Below are 19,575 nucleotides of genomic sequence, written 5' to 3' on the forward strand. Positions count from 1 at the left end.
TTCTGTTCAGCGGCGGAGAGCGGTTTTGTGGTTTGGTGTGTTGAGTTTCGGTGACCAGCAACAGATTTCAGATTCAGTATCCTGAGGCGCTCCCTCTGGATTATTGGGTTAAGTTTTTCAGTATCCATGTCGGACGCGTCACATTTCGTCTTCCCCGTTCCCAACTCACCACGGAGCCCAACGAGGGGACGTCTATCCAGACGCCAGGATAACATAATTTCTAGACGATAGCAGAAAAAAAGCCTGGTGTCATGAAAAATCAACCTTTTAGGGCTTACTCCCATTTTTTATCGATAAGACCATCATCTTAAAATAGTTTACGGTACATATAGTACATATGTACAGATTATCCATAGATAAGAGCCAAACAAGGTCATACTTAAACAAGTATAAATTGGGCACATCTCTTGTGCCGATAAAACACATTTTTTTAAACCGAAATAGCTTTTGTTTTGACATCACCAATGGATATATTTCTTGCAGACGTCTCTATCGCCCTTTGTGAGTACCCTCTTCCGACAATCCGTTCTTGAAGTATAAGGGAATATACACAATCACGATAAGAGGTCGAGGAGGAAGTCTGCGGTTGGTACAAATTAATTCCTTTCGTTGTGACCTTTCATTAAAGTACTAGTTCTACTCCCCCTCCACCCCGTACTTTGATAAGAGGACAGAAAGAAGGGCAGTAGTTGGTAGAAAATGGTTCCTTTCGTTGAGACCTTTAATTTGAATACAGTGAGAGATAAAATTAATTTTTAACCCCCTCCTCCTCAGGCCCCGTCGCTCACGTATCTCGAAAAAGTTATAGTTTGTACAAACCAATTTATTTCGATGAGACCTTTTATTAGAATACCATAAAAGATAGAACATGTGTTTACCCTAGTGTTTGCCCCCTCCCCCCCCCCCCGCCCTATTTTCTAAAGTTTACCTTGGCACAACTAAAGGCACGCGTATGCAAAATCTAAGACCAATTGCTTGTCGTATGTAAAAATTATGCACGTTTTACTTTCAAAAACAGCATCTCAGGAAATAATTCGTGGGGGAGGCCCCCCTTTTTGACAGCGAAATTTGATGGCCGTATGGCACACCTTGAAGGTATAGGCTACCTACTGCAAAAAATTCCAAGACTCTATAGGACCATTCCCCTAAAAGTAGTTCGAAACGGCAGAATTGGGTCCGGACGGACGGACGGACAAAACGCAAACATTAGCACATTTTTTTTAATTCTTATAAAATTCGCTAAAAATACGCACAAACTATGCTGAAAACCTGTACCTATAGTGCAAATTTCCTGAGAATTTTAACTTCCGCAAAACTGTTATGGGAAGATTTTTGATCATTTCATCTTAGGGCTTGCTCTGAAGAACGGATTGATGTATAATATTTTCAAAATTGTATTTTTTCCGTCTCCTCCTACCCTTTCTTGCCTTCAAGCGTCTTTTCGCCTTCTGTAACCGGTGGCCGTTTTAGGATTAAAAAAGTAATTTTTCGAGATTCTGGTATGCCGGGGAATTCACACATGTACCGCTTCATAGCGAACCTGAACGAAAATATGTCTGAAGCTATACCAAGGAACGTATGGCGGCAAGCGAGCGCGGTTTCCACGATCTCTTCCGACCTAAATGTTTCGTTCCGTTGTGCGAAAAGTTGAGCACGTAACAAATGCGGGTTTCTTAGTAGTTTAAAAGGAGTACGCGAGTCGAGTTGTTTACATTCAGAGGTTCTAATGGGCAAGTGATTCTGATTTGAGTTCATGAGCCGAAACACACTATTTGGGTGCGTAAAAGTTAGATTCAAAGAGAAATTTTCTAGCGACGACGTACACTGTTTGTGCGTTGAAATTGAATTTTTAGCAAAGTTTTAAAGCAGGTACGTACCATTTTGTGTGCGAGAGATTTTATTCCACGTATGTGGGAAGATTCGTCGTGCGATTTCAAGAACTTCAACGTGCATTCTATTGAGTATCTGGATAGTAGTCAAAGTCAAAAAACTATTAAGTAGCGAGAACTCCTACCGTTCGGGTTCGAGACAAACTGCTAGAATAGTTACCCATAATTTTATATGTCTGCAGATATACGAATTGCAGTAGACTGTGAGGCGAAGAAACACTTTTTAGCCGCCCGATTCGTAGCAAGGTCGTAGAAATGTTAATTTTAATTTTTCCTGAAGGAATCGACCCAATATCCATGAACGTGTAAGGAAAATTGGAATTTGGTCACTTTTGCTTTACTTAATATATTCAATCAAGTAAGGTCACATGCGTATTTATTGGAGTTCAATCAAACCAGAGCATCAGATTGTCATATTAAGATTTTTGCCATTGCCGTAGAGGCCCCAACCCCTTGTAAATGTAACATAGCCTGTCACACTTCTCTTGTTCCCTACCACACTCTCTTGCCATATCGTGTTTCTTCTGCATTCCTGTACTATCATAGTCTAGATCCTACCCGTTTCTACCAAATGCTTCCCTATCCTACTTTACCCGTCATTTCCAGTCTTTTCTTACTACGTACGTTACTTCTCCTGCTCTCGCATATCTTCTACTGTCCGCCCTATTCGATATTTTCGTACCATGCGCAGCTCTCTGCCCTCCCCTGTCCTCTACTGTCGGCATCCTCCTGCCCGACAATTGTCCTGCACTGCCCTCACTCCTGTCCGCTTCTGGTCTCTCATATCTTCTTCTGCTCTTTCTACCTTATGCTATCATATCCCGTTTTCTACTGCCCTCTTTTGCTATCTCATGTCATCTTCTGCCAATTTACCTTCCCATCTCGTCTCGTTCTATGCGCTGCCATCTCCTGCAATATTCTGCCTTTTGATATAATGCTCTGCCCTCTATTCGGCCCTACCATATACTTTTTTAGGGGAAAAAATTCCCCTTTTGTGATAGTTTTGTCCGTCTGTTCCCCGTCTAACTCGAGACGGCGATGTCACACCTTCCCCTATCGATTTCTACGAGTTTAGGGTTCAGTGCTTGTTTATTTTTCCCCACGCTGTGTCTCTTTCCGGTACTTTTCTGGAATGCCCTGTCCTATTTTGTTCTCTCTCACACTTTGCTTTCCAGGCCTTACCTGTGCTCCTTTGCACTTTCCGAATTGCGCACCTTGAACCATTTAAACTATGTAACTGTATATAATAAAAGTCAATAAAGTGTAATGTGAAACTACATTAAATAAACAATGAGAGTTCATCTTGTTCCTCTTTAATTGTTTCCTCTAACTTGGGGAGGAGTCAACTAATTACAGAATTCCGGTTGATTTTGTGATCCACGACTATTTTATGCCATTTTTGTAAGTGTTTTCGTCACCGTGAACTGGGACATAGTCTTGTACAGAGTTTTGGACTTTACTAGTTTTTGTACGAGTAAAGCGTAAGATAGGACTGAACATACTGGAAGGGATGATGACTGGGTCAGGACTAGTAAACCAACTTATCAGAAGGCCGACCGCAATTACCATTAAAGAGCTCATGACTGAGTTGTACCAAAACGACAACCGAAACAACACGAATGGTTGTTCTGGTGTTGTTCTAAAAGTAGATTCAATAAACGGCATTGAGCGTGTTATCTCACCGAGAATAGCTCATGTTGTGAAAAACTGCGCAACCGTCTACTGAAACAGGTTGTGCAAAACTTTGGTCCATGCCTCGCCTACCATACGATCTGTTCAATACTACTATTGGACCGATGACAAAAATAGCCGACAATGCTCCAAATAACGCGCCCTAAAACAACAACTCGCGAAACATGTTAAAAGGATAGCACCCACCTTTGAGTTTGCCGAAGGGAATACAATACCAAGCGTATACAGTCCGACGTATAGTCCAAAGGCCAGGCCCATTGAAGCATAGCAAAAAGCAAATAAACCACCCATATGCTCTAGGTATAAGGTCAAAACAAGGCACATGAGCCCGGAAAATATCACGAGCAGTTTTACGATAAAACCCTTCTTTAAAAAACGCGTAGGTAAAAGTGCAGCCACGATTTCACCATATATGGTAACAGCCTGGGTATTAAACATTGATATCAGGGTACTAAAACATCAAGAGTATAATCCCTTGCAAATATCCGCTACCAATTCACCTCAAGGCTGCGCTGAATATTATAGCCGCAAAGACACTGCTCAATCCACGAACGTCCTTACTAACGTCCATTACGAAAAAGGGCAACATTTCATCCATACCGGCTATTTCACCTGCCGAAATAGGATCGCAGTTCTCATATTTAGCATACATGATAATGCCGTTAAATACGCTTAGCAATGTTATTACCGCAACCCCACAACATTGTAAAAAGAGCACCCTATAAGACATACGTCATAGTGGCTAACTTAAAGTGAGGTGATTACTTTTTCATGTCGGCATGTGTTGATAGTGTAGTGTATTTCCGGACAGATCCCGGTTGAAAGCTGACTGTAAAAAGCCACAGGGTGGTCGAACCCAACATCATCTGCCAAAATCCGTCTCTTTGCGTGAGATCAAAACTGAAACTTAGATAAATCTGTCAACGCCCTGAATTATTTGGGTCAGCTGAATACTTAAAATCGAATCGATTGCCATGTATCGCCTTTTCTAGTACAACGTGAATGCCTTCTAACGAGGTTACCCCAATAAAAACTACGGTGACCAGCACCAGCGTAATTCCAAGGGTTTGAAGTGCATCCATGCAAATTCCGGCTTTGAAGTTCCCAATGACAGTGCAGCACACACAAATCGTACAAAGAACCATGGTTATAATACGCGGATTGATTCCAGTTGCTGCAAATTTGTATGAGTACGAGGATTGCTTTACTAAGTAGGTACCTTGAGACACCGCTATCGAAGGGATATACGCCAGAATCGCACTGTAGACAAAACCTTGTAGTATGGTTACATATGTAGCCATAGTCTTAATTCTTCTACTAAATCGTAGTTCGAAATACTCCAAAACGTTTGGGCTCTTCAATTCGGTCAGCACCGGTAAAAATGCAAAGTATCCAATAAGACTTGCCAGGAATATCGAAAGAGACATCCACGCCGAATTTGCGCCGTAGACGTACACATCGGACGACTGCCCCAATATTGTAAAGCCGGAAATTTGACTTGAAAATTGTAATTTATTACGTATTTTGTTGTGTCAAATTAGCTTACCTTGCGACGAGCGATAGAGCAACTGGGCATACTCCCGCGTTTCCAGGATGCGTACCGTTCGGGTTTTTCAAAAAACCGAAACATAAAGTCAAAAATTGTACCCCACAAAAGATTAGATAGTCGATTACGTCGAACATCGAAATTATCTTTAAAACGCTGAGAAATTAAAGTAAGCACATGGTGAAGGTTGCTTATGTAATTATAATTTTTCACACAATTGTGTTTCATTATCAGATGATCGTTTAATTATCCTCTCTCCTTGTCTAATAACCGTATTTAGACTAATTCAGGCCAATGGCATTTATTCTTATTTATTTGGTAGGTCTAAACTCGATTGGTCTATTAATTTGGAGGGTAGTAATTTTGGGGTGCTCTTTCGGGCGAGTGGGACGGCTACATCTAGTACTCAAAAAACTTTCAATTAATTTTAACACGGAATACATAAAAATATTATAGTGGATAATGTGTAATTTTTTCCACTTTTTTACTGGACTGTTTTGGATAAAGTTTATTTTTACTGTAATTGTTACATTTCGATATTTAGTTCAATATTTTTACGCCATCTGGGTATGTCCTTTGTCATCCACTAGTTTATATACAAGTTGTTCCTGTAGTGAATGTGTTCCAAGTGTTTATAGATTTCCCATTATCTTAGTTCTTTACTTTCGCTCTTATTACAATAGTTCTTTGTGTCGCCGACGGAGGTCTTTGATAGTTTTCTTTAATTTCTTTCGGCGCACACGCTTCTTTGTACAAAAACAAATTCAACCATTTTACTTGTAGAAGAACGTATACGCCATGGATAGTTGGGATCCATTGTGACTGTATATGTTTAGTGAAGTTTTTCTCTTGTTATTTTGATTTGGACACTTCTCTACCGCATTTGCGGATATATTTTGTAATTTCCAAGGCCGTCTTCGGTATGTACCCAAAATTACGCCTTTCCCTTGGCATTGAATAATCATTTTTTACGCTTCTTACTTTTGGCTTACTCTTTTCTTCATTATGACCTACCTGATTGTTGCTCCTACGTCGATATTCCTTAGTGGAAATCGCATAATTTTGGATTTTCCCAATATTTCGCAAGGTACATTCATTGTAGAAGCCCCACCGCCATCTTATCATTTCAAGAGCACCTGCGATAGATGACTTTCTACATTACCGGCTTGAAAATTCCTTTTACCCGATTACCCATTCATTTCGAAGTTGTTTATTCCTGGAGATTTCAAGATTCCTATAACTGCAAGTATTTACGAAACCCCGCAGACTATTACTCTTGTAAATCGCTCCGTTATACCTGATACTATGTACTTTCTTATTGTCGCTACCGAAGATTTAACTTTACCGATATCGAGACCCGCTTTTGTCAAAGTTTCTTTCTGATTGCTAGGAAGATTCATTTCGGTTAATTTGATTGCACTGTATCCTTCATATTAGCTTTGTTATACCGATATTAGCTACCGGAGCTTTGTAAATTAGCTTTTGAAGTTACCCAGTTTTGGTCTGAGACCGATATTTACAATTTTCAGTTACGTTATTTGTTTTACTCCGAATTGGCTCATATTATCTTGTTTACATTTCTAATTCGTTAGATTACATTGCCTTCATATAGAAATTTAGTTATTTGTGCCTCGTAAAGTAGTTTTCTTGTATTTAACGTCACTGTTATGCTTTTATACCCGAATTTGTACAAGAAATTCGCCAAAATTTCGCTTTTTCTAGTGTAAAATCATTCGAATTATTGATTCCTTGTGAGTATTAATTGCAGTTTTAATATCAGATTGGGCTCAGTGTCAGACCTTAGCATTGCTTACACAATATTTTATGTACCGCGCGATTCACTTCCTCTTTCATTTTTTTGTTGTTTTGTTTTCTGTTACAGAAAAGGCTGAACGCGCTCTTCTGAGCTCACAAGGCTGCGGCCCGATGTTCAAAGGTACTTTCTTTATTTTTCGCCAACTCCTTGATATAACGGTTGATTACATAGTGGTTTTCGATTCAATCGAATTGTAATTATTATATTTGCTTGATATACACTTAACAATTATAACTCCGTTGTTTTCTGTGGATGCCCGACCTGTTACTAATTCTTAGTCTGACTACGTGTACCAGAACAAAGCGGATTTATTAGTCTGCATTGTGGTCACCTTTGGAAAGTGACTAAAGACTAAGTGGCGCCTATCCGTATGCCTCACGATAATTTTGCTACTTTTGCCTAAAGTGAACGTAACAAAATAGAGATAAAATACCTATTATAAAATGTTTACCGAACTTTTGTTTTTTCAGTTGCTGAAAGCAAGGGCGAATTTATTTATTTATTTATTTATTTATTTATTTATTTATTTATTTATTTATTTATTTATTTATTTATTTATTTATTTATTTATTTAATTATTTATTTATTTATTTATTTATTTATTTATTTATTTATTTATTTATTTATTTATTTATTTATTTATTTATTTATTTATTTATTTATTTATTTATTCCATTTATTTATTTATTTATTGCCCCTCTCAGCAGGTTTGTACCCAATTACAGAGTGACCTGCACACTGCTTTTAAAAGGTGTCCCTGGAGAAGGTCTTAAGTTGTTCTATACTACTCCGGTATTTAACTTACGAATTAGGAAAACTGCAGGAAAACTTAATTCGGAATAACCTGCAGAATGCTCGAAACTGATTTAAGGAAATTCCTATCTCTGCCACAGATGAAAAATGCTTACCTCGGCCAAGGGTCGAACACCCGACCTTCCTGCTATGTAACCCAACGCTATACCACTGAGACACATAGCCGGGTTTAAAGTTTGGATGCCATATCTAGACACTAGCTACCATATGGACATAGTTAAATAACACACTAATCTTTGTCTAGCATAAAAGAAGCGAACACCCTGATTATATTATCTTCTTTTCCTATCTAATTCGATTTACTTTGTGTTTTAAAATAAATGTGTGCGATCGCAATTTTTGTAAGGAAACACCGTAAAACTTTTTACAGTTGATTCTCTTTCTTTCTCTCCCAGAATTTTTCTTTTAGTTTTATACCGATCACAAGAACACGTTTTTGTTTTGTAGGATAGCGAGTTTTGCCCATTGTGGAACAGTTCCATTAGCCTTTATCGTTGTTTAAACAAAGTATTTAAACAATGCCTTGTATACTATAATTCAATCACTTCTTCAGCTCAGTATGTCAGATAATACCTTGCTCTGTGTCTGGGACTGCATCCAGGGAGGGAATTAGTGACATTTACCTGGTTCTGTTTTGTGTGAAGATTATTTACAGCATCAATTTTATTGTTGGCAGAAAGCAATCCAATTCGCGGGCCTTTCCTTTAGGTATCTTTCATAGTGATAAAAACCCTTGATCCTGTTCTGTCGGTAGAACGGACGGGCGGGCGGAACGACGGAGCCGAGTACCACCAAGGGTACGGCTTTTCCCCTGGTTAAGGTCGACGATCTGACAGATCGGTCTCGAAAGGTTAGAGTCAACTCAAACGGAGTAAACGGCAGCTCCAAGAATTCCAAAGGCAAGCGCCAGACGGCTACTTGTGAATTCCGACAGAAAATTAACGCGCACAGCAATTTCACTAGCAGGAGCAGTAAACAATCGGATTCAGTAGCGGTATCTATGGGAAAGCAAATGCAGAAAAGCGAAACAATATCCGCCCCCACCCCTTATAATTAATGAAACTTAGAGCTTACGTTCCAATTAAGCCGAGCGGCCGAAATTCAAGAAAAAGCAAAAACTATAGATACGGTGCGGTAAACTTAATGTAAAAAATAAAAACTAAACTATATGAATGCAAAATAAATTTATGGAAAAGCTCAAAATTACGGTACCTACAAAACGTAGCTTGAGAAAGTGCAAAAGGCAGAAAGATTCGCTCTGAACAATTTTATAAAAACCCGGAGAAACGGTTTTTCTAGCCGACACAGAACGTTCAAAAATTACAACTTCTTTAATTAATTGTGCCCACTTAATATGTCTTAACCAAGGTGCTTACATAACCAAGTCAAAGACGTTGCTTAACCTCACTCCATGATGACAGGATTACCGAGTTGATGGACGAATTGAAGCTTTAAATGTGACTGAAAGCGTCAAAAAACTGTCGCCAGGTCACGAAGTTAATTTTGGACTGCAACCATGTCAAGGGTATGCATCAAGGCATGGAGCGAGTAGCGAATCAAATTCGACAGAAGTACTGGATCAAGCTCTTGATTGACCAAAAGTTACAGTCAAAAAACGATTTGTTTTTCTTAAGGTTATCCAAACTAACAGAGGTTACACGATTCTTTAAAATCTTAAAAGTTTAAAATGAAGCAGTGCATTCAAGTATAAAATATTTGTTTAATTCATCTTCGCCCCGTTTTCTACATTTTAGTTCCTTGAATCCTGTGGTTACTATATCCTTTCAGGATAGATTTACGTGTAGTAGATGGTAGACCTGGAAGATTCATTTCTTCATCGTTCTTCTGTAGATTAGGATTTGCGATGTGCATTTTATTTTTAGTAAAATAGCTCACTAAAAGTCCTACAAGGGTTACCACTAAAGCGCTCATAACTGGATTGTACCAAAAGGAAAATCTGAACAACACAAAAGGTTGTTCTTGCTCGAAGAGTGTTCTGAAAGTATTATTTAATGCTGGATACTCAATAATCAACCAATACTATTTACTTTGGTAGAGTGATGTTAACTGGAATCTCACATCCTTCAATTGAAACTGGTTTGGCGAAGCTTTCACCTGCTCCCTTTAAGGTATACCATTGATTCAGTACCATAACTGGGCCCACGCCAAAGAAAGCTGCTACGGCTCCAAAAAACGCACCCTTACGAGTTTGGTGAACATAGTATCCATTGATTGTTACTTACCTTGGCGTTGGACATTGAGAAAATCACACCTAGAGTAAACAGTCCTATCTGTATCCCACATCCAAAGCCCATAGAAGCGTTAACAAACGCCAGTAAGCCTCCCACGCGATCGACGAAAAAGGTTAAACTTGTACAAATACAGCCGGAGATTACTACGATTAGTTTCAAAATCAAAGTCTCTTTATCCCCGATGGTCTTTTTGGGGATAAACGTTGTGATGAAGTCTCCGTAGACTGTAGCAGATAGTGTGTTAAAGGTAGAAGATAGTGAACTGTAACGGGAGGATGGATTACACGATCGAATACGTACGAAACTTACCTTAGGGCAGCACAAAAGGTTCCTGCAATGAAAATGCCTGGTAAACCGGTAATGTCTCGACCGACATCCATTACGAAGAAGGGTACAATTTGGTCCAGTCGGGTTACTTCGCCCGTCGATAATGGATCACAGTCTTCGTACTGTGCATACATGATGATTCCACTGAAAACGCACAAGAGGTGTATGAGTACCAAACCGCAGCATTGGAGAAACATGACTCTGCAAGTAGGCCATTAGTTCGCAGTCAGAAACGAAGTGCGAAGGTGCTACACTTTAACACGTTTAAATGTCGAAAGCGAAATGTACTTTTGCACAGTCCCCGGTTGAAAGGTAATGTTGTACAGCCATGTTGCCATGCATCCAATCACCATTTGCCAAAACCCATCCCTTTTCGTTGGATCGATACTAAAACTTTCGAGGACCTTGTTTTTTTAAATTGTCCACCCCATTTTTAATACATACTTAAAATCCAGGCGATCGGTCTTTAGCGATTTTTCAAGTATGGCATCTACACCACCCACTGATAAGATTCCCAACACAAACACGGCGGTAACAGCTGTAATCGTCCCTAAAAATTGAATGGCGTGGGTCCATACGACCGCTTTGAAACCTCCAATGGTGGTGTAAAATACGCAAACAGCGCACACTATAGGCGTGATGATATGCGGGTTAACCATGGTTGCTAAACAGAGAAGGTTCACTTAAATCGAAAGGGTCGGGCTCACCTTGCGAAAACGCAATGGCTGGTATGTACGCAACCACCGGACAGTAGCACAAAACCTGGATGGTGTAAAGACACGACGCGATTACTTGAATTCTCCTATCAAATCGCAGGTGAAGGTACTCGTACACGTTGGGCCTCTTCAGGTTGACCAAGGTGGGTAGAAAAACAAAGTAACCAATTATGCTCGCGACCACAATAGCCAAACATATCCACACCGAGTTCGCACCGTAAACGTAAACGTCGGACGGAAGTCCCAAAATTGTCAATCCGGAAATGTGGCTGTAAATTTCGAAGTAGAGTTACTGAGGAATCGAAAGGGGCTCACCTTGTCACTAGTGATATCGAAATTGGTGCGACGCTCATCGAGCGGTTTCCCAAGAGGTACTCGTCCGCGGTTTTGGATTTCTTCCAAAATCCGAAGTAGATCCCGATGAAAAGACATAAGGTTATTACGCACCCAAAGACACAATAATCGACTAACGTAAACATTTTGGAAATATTTCTATTTCACGGTTCGTTATCTGCAGATGATTGGATTGGGTGGTATTTCCTTCTCGGTCATGGTCGTTTCTGATTGTAATGCTCACATGCAAATCAATGTTTAAAAGCAAGATGCAAGATGCGCAACTATCGATTATTATTAAAACTTATTTTAATCGAAGGCTTGTTTTCAGCTCCGCTAATACTAGAGTTTCTCGTCAACTATTCCCGTTTCTTTGATCGATTCTGTTTAAAAGGGTCACTATCAACCCTGTATAGTCCAATAACTATATATATCAGACCATGCGTCAAATCCGGATCCATAATTTCAAACAGTTCCAAGATTGGGCTTCAAGTTCAAAAGTTCCAGCCCTTTGAATTTTTTTTCGAAATTGGTTTCTAGTCCATAACTTTTGATTGAGAAGTCCGATCGAAAAAGTACGAATTGTTTTGGATTCTACGCACCAAAATTAATAAGAAATAGTGTTTTCCCGAGAAATTTTGGTGCAGTCGATTTTTGGTAAAAAAGGAAGGTTATACACTGCCTTTTTTTGAGGCTCGAAGAAAAAATTGTCTCAGATCGACCCGGAAAAAAAATTTTCTTATAGAATGTGGCCTGTAGAATCCATAATTTCAAACAATTCCAAGATTGGGCTACTAGTTCAAAAGTTACAGCCCTTTGAATTTTCTTTCGAAATTGGTTTCTAGTCTATAACTTTTGATTGAGAAGTCTGATAGAAAAAGTACGAATTGTTTTGGATTCTACGCACCAAAATTAATAAGAAAAAGTGTTTTCCCGAGAAATTTTGGTGCAGTCGATTTTTGGTAAAAAAGGAAGGTTATACTTACACTGCCTTTTTTTCAGCCTCGAAGAAAAAATTGCCTCTGATCGACCCGGAAGAAAAATTTTCTTATAGAATGTGGCCTGTAGAATCCATAATTTCAAACAATTCCAAGATTGGGCTATTAGTTCAAAAGTTACAGCCCTTTGAATTTTCTTTCGAAATTTGTTTCTAGTCCATAACTTTTGATTGAGAAGTCCGATCGAAAAAGCACGAATTGTTTTGGATTCTACGTACTACCACAATTAATAAGAAAAAGTGTTTTCCCGAGAAATTTTGGTGCAGTCGATTTTTGGTAAAAAAAGGAAGGTTTATACACTGCCTTTTTTTGAGCCTCGAATAAATAATTGTCTCAGATCGACCCGGAAGAAAAATTTTCTTATAGAATGTGGCCTGTAGAATCCATAATTTCAAACAGTTCCAAGATTGGGCTACTAGTTCAAAAGCTACAGCCCTTTGAATTTTCTTTCGAAACTGGTTTCTAGTCTATAACTTTTGATTGAGAAGTCTGATCGAAAAAGTACGAATTGTTTTGGATTCTACGCACCAAAATTAATAAGAAAACGTGTTTTCCCGAGAAATTTTGGTGTAGTCGATTTTTGGTAAAAAAGGAAGGTTATACACTGCCTTTTTTTGAGGCTCGAAGAAAAAATTGTCTCAGATCGACCCGGAAAAAAAATTTTCTTATAGAATGTGGCCTGTAGAATCCATAATTTCAAACAGTCCCAAGATTGGGCTACTAGTTCAAAAGTTACAGCCCTTTGAATTTTCTTTCGAAATTGGTTTCTAGTCTATAACTTTTGATTGAGAAGTCTGATCGAAAGAGTACGAATTGTTTTGGATTCTACGCACCAAAATTAATAAGAAAAAGTGTTTTCCCGAGAAATTTTGGTGCAGTCGATTTTTGGTAAAAAAGGAAGGTTATACACTGCCTTTTTTTGAGCCTCGAAAAAAAAATTGTCTCAGATCGACCCGGAAAAAAAATTTTCTTATAGAATGTGGCCTGTAGAATCCATAATTTCAAACATTTCCAAGATTGGGCTACTAGTTCAAAAGTTACAGCCCTTTGAATTTTCTTTCGAAATTGGTTTCTAGTCCATAACTTTTGATTGAGAAGTGCGATCGAAAAAGTACGAATTGTTTTGGATTCTACGCACCAAAATTAATAAGAAAAAGTGTTTTCCCGAGAAATTTTGGTGCAGTCGATTATTGTTAAAAAAGGAAGGTTATACGCTGCCTTTTTTTGAGCCCCGAAAAGAAAATTGTCTCAGATCGAATCGGGAAAAAAATTTTCTTATAGAATGTGGTCTGTAGAATCCATAATTTCAAACAATTCCAAGATTGGGCTATTAGTTCAAAAGTTACAGCCCTTTGAATTTTTTTTCGAAATTGGTTTCTAGTCCATAACTTTTGATTGAGAAGTCCGATCGAAAAAGTACGAATTGTTTTGGATTCTACGTACCAAAGTTAATAAGAAGAAGTGTTTTCCCGAGAAGAGTTTAATTAAGAATATCATTTACACCTCTCGTTTTCTTTTATAGAATTACAGAACAACAAAATAGTGCTAACAATTTTCGACTTTGAAAAAAATCGATAAACTTTGAAAAGCATTATCTCGTAAACTATTACGTCTATAGAAACGGTTGTAGCCTCAAATTGTAAACAATTTAGTCTACTTTCAAAGCGTATTCGTTAGTTATTTTCGACAAACTGGTCCTTCAGGGTTAAAATCGTCAAAATCTGAAAAGAAAACGAAAATTCCTCGGTTTTTAGTATATTTGACTATGTTGCGTTCGCCGCTCGAGGTCGAAAACTTGAATTATACATTGGGTTAACAACATAAGCAATCCCACAAAAAATCGGAACTACCGGATTTGACGCTTGGTACCCCACCATTTTTAGGAACAAAGTTACTGGACTATGTAACTACCCATGAAAATATACACACTCCCCGTTTCGATGTTACGTAATTTTTAGGGAAATTCAACTATTTATGTTTAGTAGTGCCGTGCTCTTTGAGGGATGAATCTTCTACACCGCGCGCCACCCATTCTTCTTTCTTTAAATGATTCACTGTCAACGCTTCGAATGTACTTATATGGAAAAACCATAGTCGTTTCAATATTGCATCATTCTCATATGGACCAGGAAAAAACAAAAAACCCAACAAACTATTCCCAGAGCACCTGGTACTGGAAGCCTAAACAACTCTCCGAGGAGTGCGCCGGTAGCTAATGAGCAACCTGAACTCCCATCTACTGAAGTGGGGCAACCTGGGAGCTCTAAGCAACCAGGTAACGCACCTACCGAGACTGCACTGAGGACTGGGATGCAAAAACCACTTAGGTTTAGCACTCCCAAGGGAAGTAGCTTAAAAATTGTTGATCACATGCGTCGAACTATCCGTGGACTGGTTGAGGTTGAAGTTATCGAGAGCAGCTCCGTGGAAGGAGACAAAACTTCGATGCGTCGAATTGAAATTGATACATGCGCCAAGTCACTTCCATCGTATCGTGCCGATGTGCAACTGGGTTCCCATTATCATAATATATCCGTCGATATGGAGCATAGGGTGGAGCTTTTGTTACTCGTATACGAATGACAATGATTAATTATTTCAGAAACAAACATTTTTCTGAGTTATTTCAAGTTCTAAGTACTAAGTGTTTTGTTCTTTAATCACACAAAAAAACAATTACAAAAAATAAATAATTCTGCACTACAACTATGACTGAGAATCTTCAAAATGGTATTTATCTGTATCATAGGAACTAGCAATAGTGTACATGTCAAGAGAATTACCATTCATATCCCGTTGCACTAATAGGAACTTGAATATCGGACTAATGAGATCGGGATCAACCCATGGTCGATCATTTTTTGAACACCAACTTACACAAAGTCCAACCAGTGTCACAATCAAAGCGCTCATAACCGAATTGTACCAAAATGACAATCGAAATAGTACAAAGGGTTGTTCTGGTTGATGTATGTCACTAAAATTGATCACTGAGATAAGTTAGCGCGTGGTTTTGAATACCTGGGCTGAGTGATGTTGATGGGAGTTTCACAAAGTTCGACTGAAAGCGGTTTTGCAAAATTGTTTGTGATTCCATGCAAGGTATACCATTGGTTTACTATAGTAATGGTACCAACCACCGCAAAACCGGAGACAATTCCCCAAAGCGCACCCTTCGAGTGTGCCATTGGAAAGACCATGCCTAAGGAAAACAGCCCAACGAATAATCCGCACGTTACTCCAACCGAGCCGTTAATAAACGCCATCAGACTACCCAGTCTGTCGACGAAAAGCGCCGAAATTATACAAATGCTTCCGGCGATTACAACAATCGATCTTAAAATATGACCCTCTCTTCTCCTCAAAACATCATTCGAAAGAAAAGGCGCAATCAGGTCACTGTGAATCGTAGCTGCCAGCGCATTGAACGTTGCAGAAAGAGTGCTGCAAGATTCATTTAAACAAGGAAAGTGCGGTCACTCACATACCTCAAAGCAGCACTAAACAATCCCGCAATAAAAATTCCGGGCAATCCCGGGATGTTTCTGGAAACATCAACTGCGAAGTAAGGCAAGATTTGATCTGCTCGGTCTACGTCGCCATTCTGAATGGGATCGCACCCTTCGTATCTTGCATAAATGATAATACCAGTCAAAATGCTCAAAAAGTGTACGAACACTAATCCCAAGCACTGCAAAAGAACTACTCTGCAAAACAAAATTAGAAAACCAAGCAAAATTGCGACTACGGATACCTTTTGGCATTGGAAAGTGCTGGAACTGAAAGGTATTTTTGAACGGCTACCGGATAAAAATTCACATTATACACCCAGACAGTGGTACAACCTAGTAGCACTTGCCAGAATCCATCTCGCTTCGTTGGATCAATGCTGAAACTGGGTAAAGGTTAAAGCTTAAATTTCACTGAGTATACTCACTTAAAGTCGAAACGTTGGCCACGCGAAGCCTTCGTGAAGACCGCATCAAATCCACCAACCGCAGCTACGCCTAATCCAAATACCGCGGTTACTGATGCAAGAATACCACCAATTTGAAGAACATCCGTCCACACAACGGCTTTAAATCCTCCAATTGTCGTGTAGAATATGCAAACAATGCACATTGTAGAGGTGACGATGTGAGTGTTGATTCCAGTAGCTGAAACGAACTTCTAGTGCGCCTTCAAACTTGTCTGGGCATACCTTGTGAAAACGCTATCGCTGGAGTGTAGGCCACCACGGGATTAAACAACAGCATCTGCAGGATATAAATGCAGGACGCCATGATTTTCACGGTCCTGTTGAACCTCAGCTCCAGGTATCCGAATATGCTCGGCGTCTTTAGTTTCATTATCACGGGCAGGTAGATGTAAGACGCCAACGGGCACACGATCGATATTGCCACGCACATCCAAAGCGAGTTCGCGCCGAAAACGTAGGAGTCGGACGGAAGTGCCAAAATTGTAAATCCGGAAACTTGACTGGAAAATAATTGCCGCTGAAAAGGCGCCTCGAGTTGAAGCTCTCTCACCTCGCGATGAGCGACAGTCCGATGGGTATGACCTTCATGGTCCTGCTACCCAGGAGATACTCGTCCGTGGTTTGCGTTTTCTTCCAGAATCCGAAGTACACCCCGATGCACAGGCTGGCGAGTATCACCACGATGAAGACGACGGAATCTATTATCGTAAACATGGCGAGATGTAAACGGGACCATTAGTGCCTCAATTACTAACCATTTACATGATTAATTTAAATAAGTCGGGTTGCGCTTTTGTTTATGTACTTTGTTGTTTTTGCGAAAGTGCTTGTGCTACTTTTAAATCGATTCGGTTGCTTAAGTAGGTTATTGTGAAAGAAATACAACGAGTTCATAAATTGTTTTGTTCTGTAACTGTATTGGGCCATAGATAAATAGTTATATTTGTGTTGGATGATCTTAGAGACTACCTACGAAAGGTATAGTTGACCTACGAGACTTGCCGAGTGGGTTAGATAATACCTTGAGTCACTAATAACTCGTGTATCCAATATTACAAAATTTCTACCTAAAAATGCCTCGTGGATGCTATAAAAAATTTTTTTGTTTCGGGCTAGTTTCTACGAACGTGCTGATGAAGAACTTTAAAGGTTGGGGGTATGTTTTGTTTATGCGCGCACCCTAAGAATTCTATCCGATTCTTCGCCCTGAGTGCGGAACCCTAAACTTTAATTGCCCTGGTCAGATCTTGTTGTTTATTTGGTGGATTCTACACAACATAGATGTTATAGCTTTATTTTTAGCTTGATGAGATCCTTGCCCAGATTTTTGGATTCTACAGGCCACAATCGTTTAGAAATTGTTTTTCGGATAGATTCCCCACAAATTTTTTCTTGCTCACTTTTATATGCAAATAATAACAGCCTTCTCTTTGTATGTAACTCATTTTTATTGCTTTGTCTCCATTTTTAATGGTCAGATCGTGTCGGTTATATGTTTTTATTATACCTGAATCACAATCTCCGTTTTAAACACTCAAATGCGTGCGAAAAAAGGCCTTTAAAACACACGTGCTTTAAAGTTGCTAAGTAACGATACTTCAAGTATCACTTTTGAAACTGTCATCTGGGGCTGAAATAAAAGATCCTCTTAGGTCGCTTTCTGTAAATGCAGAACATTTCTTTGGCTTGCACCTATCCTTTGGTTGAAGGTTTCACAAACGCGCGTAATTTAGGGTATGCTTTCAAATCTGTTCCACTTTTAATCTCAGCATTGTTTGAAGTTTTGAGTGAATGCACCAAAAGATAGGAGATTTAAATACCTTTGAGATTTCCTTCATATATCCCAGCATTATCGACACATTTAAGACTTTATTCGTAAGTAACTTCCTTTTCATCCATAGAAACAACTTTCATATTCTTTATAATAAGCTTTACTGGATTTGGATTTTACACCTACCTGCAACGTTTGTTTAGATTTTACAAGAAGCGATTTAATGGACGGTGTATTATCTTTTTCAACGGAAATCGTTTTATTTACAAAGACGATGATTTTTATAAGCAAACGTCAAGTGAAATTTCCATGGCAATCGTGAAATTTCGAACACCCAGCCCACTTAATTAAACATGTATTCGAGTATAACGTCAATATGATTTCATTGTATTTCCTATTTTTAAATTATACTGCAGGTATAATAAAAAATACTATAAGATACACGTGTATAATTGGTCTTTAAAGCACTTGCAACGTTAAAAGCACTCCGCTTTGCGTCGTGCCCTTAAACTCGTTGCGCGTGCTTTAAAGACTTGATTATACACTTGTATCTTAATATACTATTTTTTGGAGTCTATAGACCAACATTTATATCAAAAAGTGACATTTGTTATTTCTTGATCGTATTTCAAACGTTTCAAATTGGATGATAAGCAGTCCTTATTGTCAGTTTCCTTTAATGCACCTCAAAACCACTCAGCTCCAGCGGTATCAACACCCCAGATTATACCGTTTGAAGGCTATGATGCGAATAACGAAAAGTTCTCTTTGGAGCGTTTTGAAAATTATTGTGATCTTAAAAATGTTAGTGATGATACTAAAACAGGCTCAGGTGTTATGTTTTTAGAGAGGAAGAGGTCCTTACAATAATCTTGCCGCACTTTTGGACTCAGATACTCCAATAAAATCAATTGAAATCAAGATACTAGTAGATTACCTTACAAATATGCTGTCTCCTTCTATCTCTAACGTTGTTGCTCAGCATTATCATTCAACACTGAACAGTCACATCAATCCATCTCAGAATTTGTCACATCTTTGAAGGGAAATTTGAAAGACTGTGATTTTTACCTGCACCTGTAAAAAGGAATTGTTCATAGCATTACTTTTCTCCATGCCCAGTTCATCAGAGGTTTGAAAGATAATTGGTTCCGTGAGCAACTACGGCGGGACAGAAGTCTCATGGATGTTGAAGGCCTCCTCAAGAAATCAACAGGATTAGAATGGCACTACGAAACTGGTGAGTTGAGCAAACAACCTGAAACCTGCAGAATTAATCGTAATTCCTGCGAAAAAGTCAGTCACGTTACAAAGGTGTGCATCACTACTCTACTGAAAAAATCGCAAATAAACACTCTCCCGCCCCAACACCCCCAAAAGGAAGTGGATAGTTCCTCCGAGGATGAATATGGCATGGTTCAGATCGAGGATGTATACAAGGTT

The 19,575-nt window shown here is 39.0% G+C and overlaps 3 protein-coding genes across 5 annotated transcripts; all 3 read right to left on the minus strand.

Moving 5' to 3' along the window:
- Positions 1-3,195: 3,195 nt before the first annotated feature.
- LOC116173528 (sodium-coupled monocarboxylate transporter 2-like) lies at positions 3,196-7,917 on the minus strand. The gene is made up of 9 exons (XM_031491042.1): positions 7,852-7,917; positions 5,128-5,273; positions 4,801-5,078; positions 4,536-4,755; positions 4,347-4,487; positions 4,082-4,300; positions 3,768-4,032; positions 3,572-3,723; positions 3,196-3,528 (listed from the first exon to the last, which is right to left on the minus strand). The coding sequence occupies exons 1-9, from the start codon at positions 7,915-7,917 to the stop codon at positions 3,273-3,275; spliced, it is 1,743 nt and encodes a 580-aa protein (XP_031346902.1). The 3' UTR covers positions 3,196-3,272.
- A 1,539-nt stretch (positions 7,918-9,456) lies between these two features.
- Positions 9,457-11,611, minus strand: LOC116174841 (sodium-coupled monocarboxylate transporter 2-like). Its single transcript, XM_031492845.1, has 8 exons — positions 11,367-11,611; positions 11,043-11,320; positions 10,780-10,999; positions 10,588-10,728; positions 10,318-10,536; positions 10,000-10,270; positions 9,805-9,956; positions 9,457-9,752 (listed from the first exon to the last, which is right to left on the minus strand). Exons 1-8 carry the CDS (start codon positions 11,528-11,530, stop codon positions 9,500-9,502), a joined length of 1,698 nt encoding a protein of 565 aa, XP_031348705.1. The 5' UTR covers positions 11,531-11,611; the 3' UTR covers positions 9,457-9,499.
- Positions 11,612-15,020: 3,409 nt separating this feature from the next.
- LOC116174711 (sodium-coupled monocarboxylate transporter 1-like) lies at positions 15,021-19,575 on the minus strand. 3 transcript variants are annotated; one of them, XM_031492679.1, is made up of 8 exons: positions 19,070-19,575; positions 16,912-17,059; positions 16,584-16,861; positions 16,320-16,539; positions 16,137-16,277; positions 15,871-16,089; positions 15,404-15,826; positions 15,021-15,359 (listed from the first exon to the last, which is right to left on the minus strand). In XM_031492679.1, exons 2-8 carry the CDS (start codon positions 16,947-16,949, stop codon positions 15,089-15,091), a joined length of 1,590 nt encoding a protein of 529 aa, XP_031348539.1. In that variant the 5' UTR covers positions 16,950-17,059; positions 19,070-19,575; the 3' UTR covers positions 15,021-15,088. The 3 variants fall into 3 exon arrangements, with proteins under 3 accessions (XP_031348539.1, XP_031348538.1, XP_031348537.1); XM_031492678.1 differs by lacking the exon at positions 19,070-19,575 and having other exon boundaries at positions 16,137-16,271; positions 16,912-17,806; XM_031492677.1 differs by lacking the exon at positions 19,070-19,575 and having other exon boundaries at positions 16,912-17,806.

This window comes from Photinus pyralis, unplaced genomic scaffold, assembly GCF_008802855.1.
Source record: "Photinus pyralis isolate 1611_PpyrPB1 unplaced genomic scaffold, Ppyr1.3 Ppyr1.4_LG6, whole genome shotgun sequence".
Taxonomy (NCBI): domain Eukaryota; kingdom Metazoa; phylum Arthropoda; class Insecta; order Coleoptera; family Lampyridae; genus Photinus; species Photinus pyralis.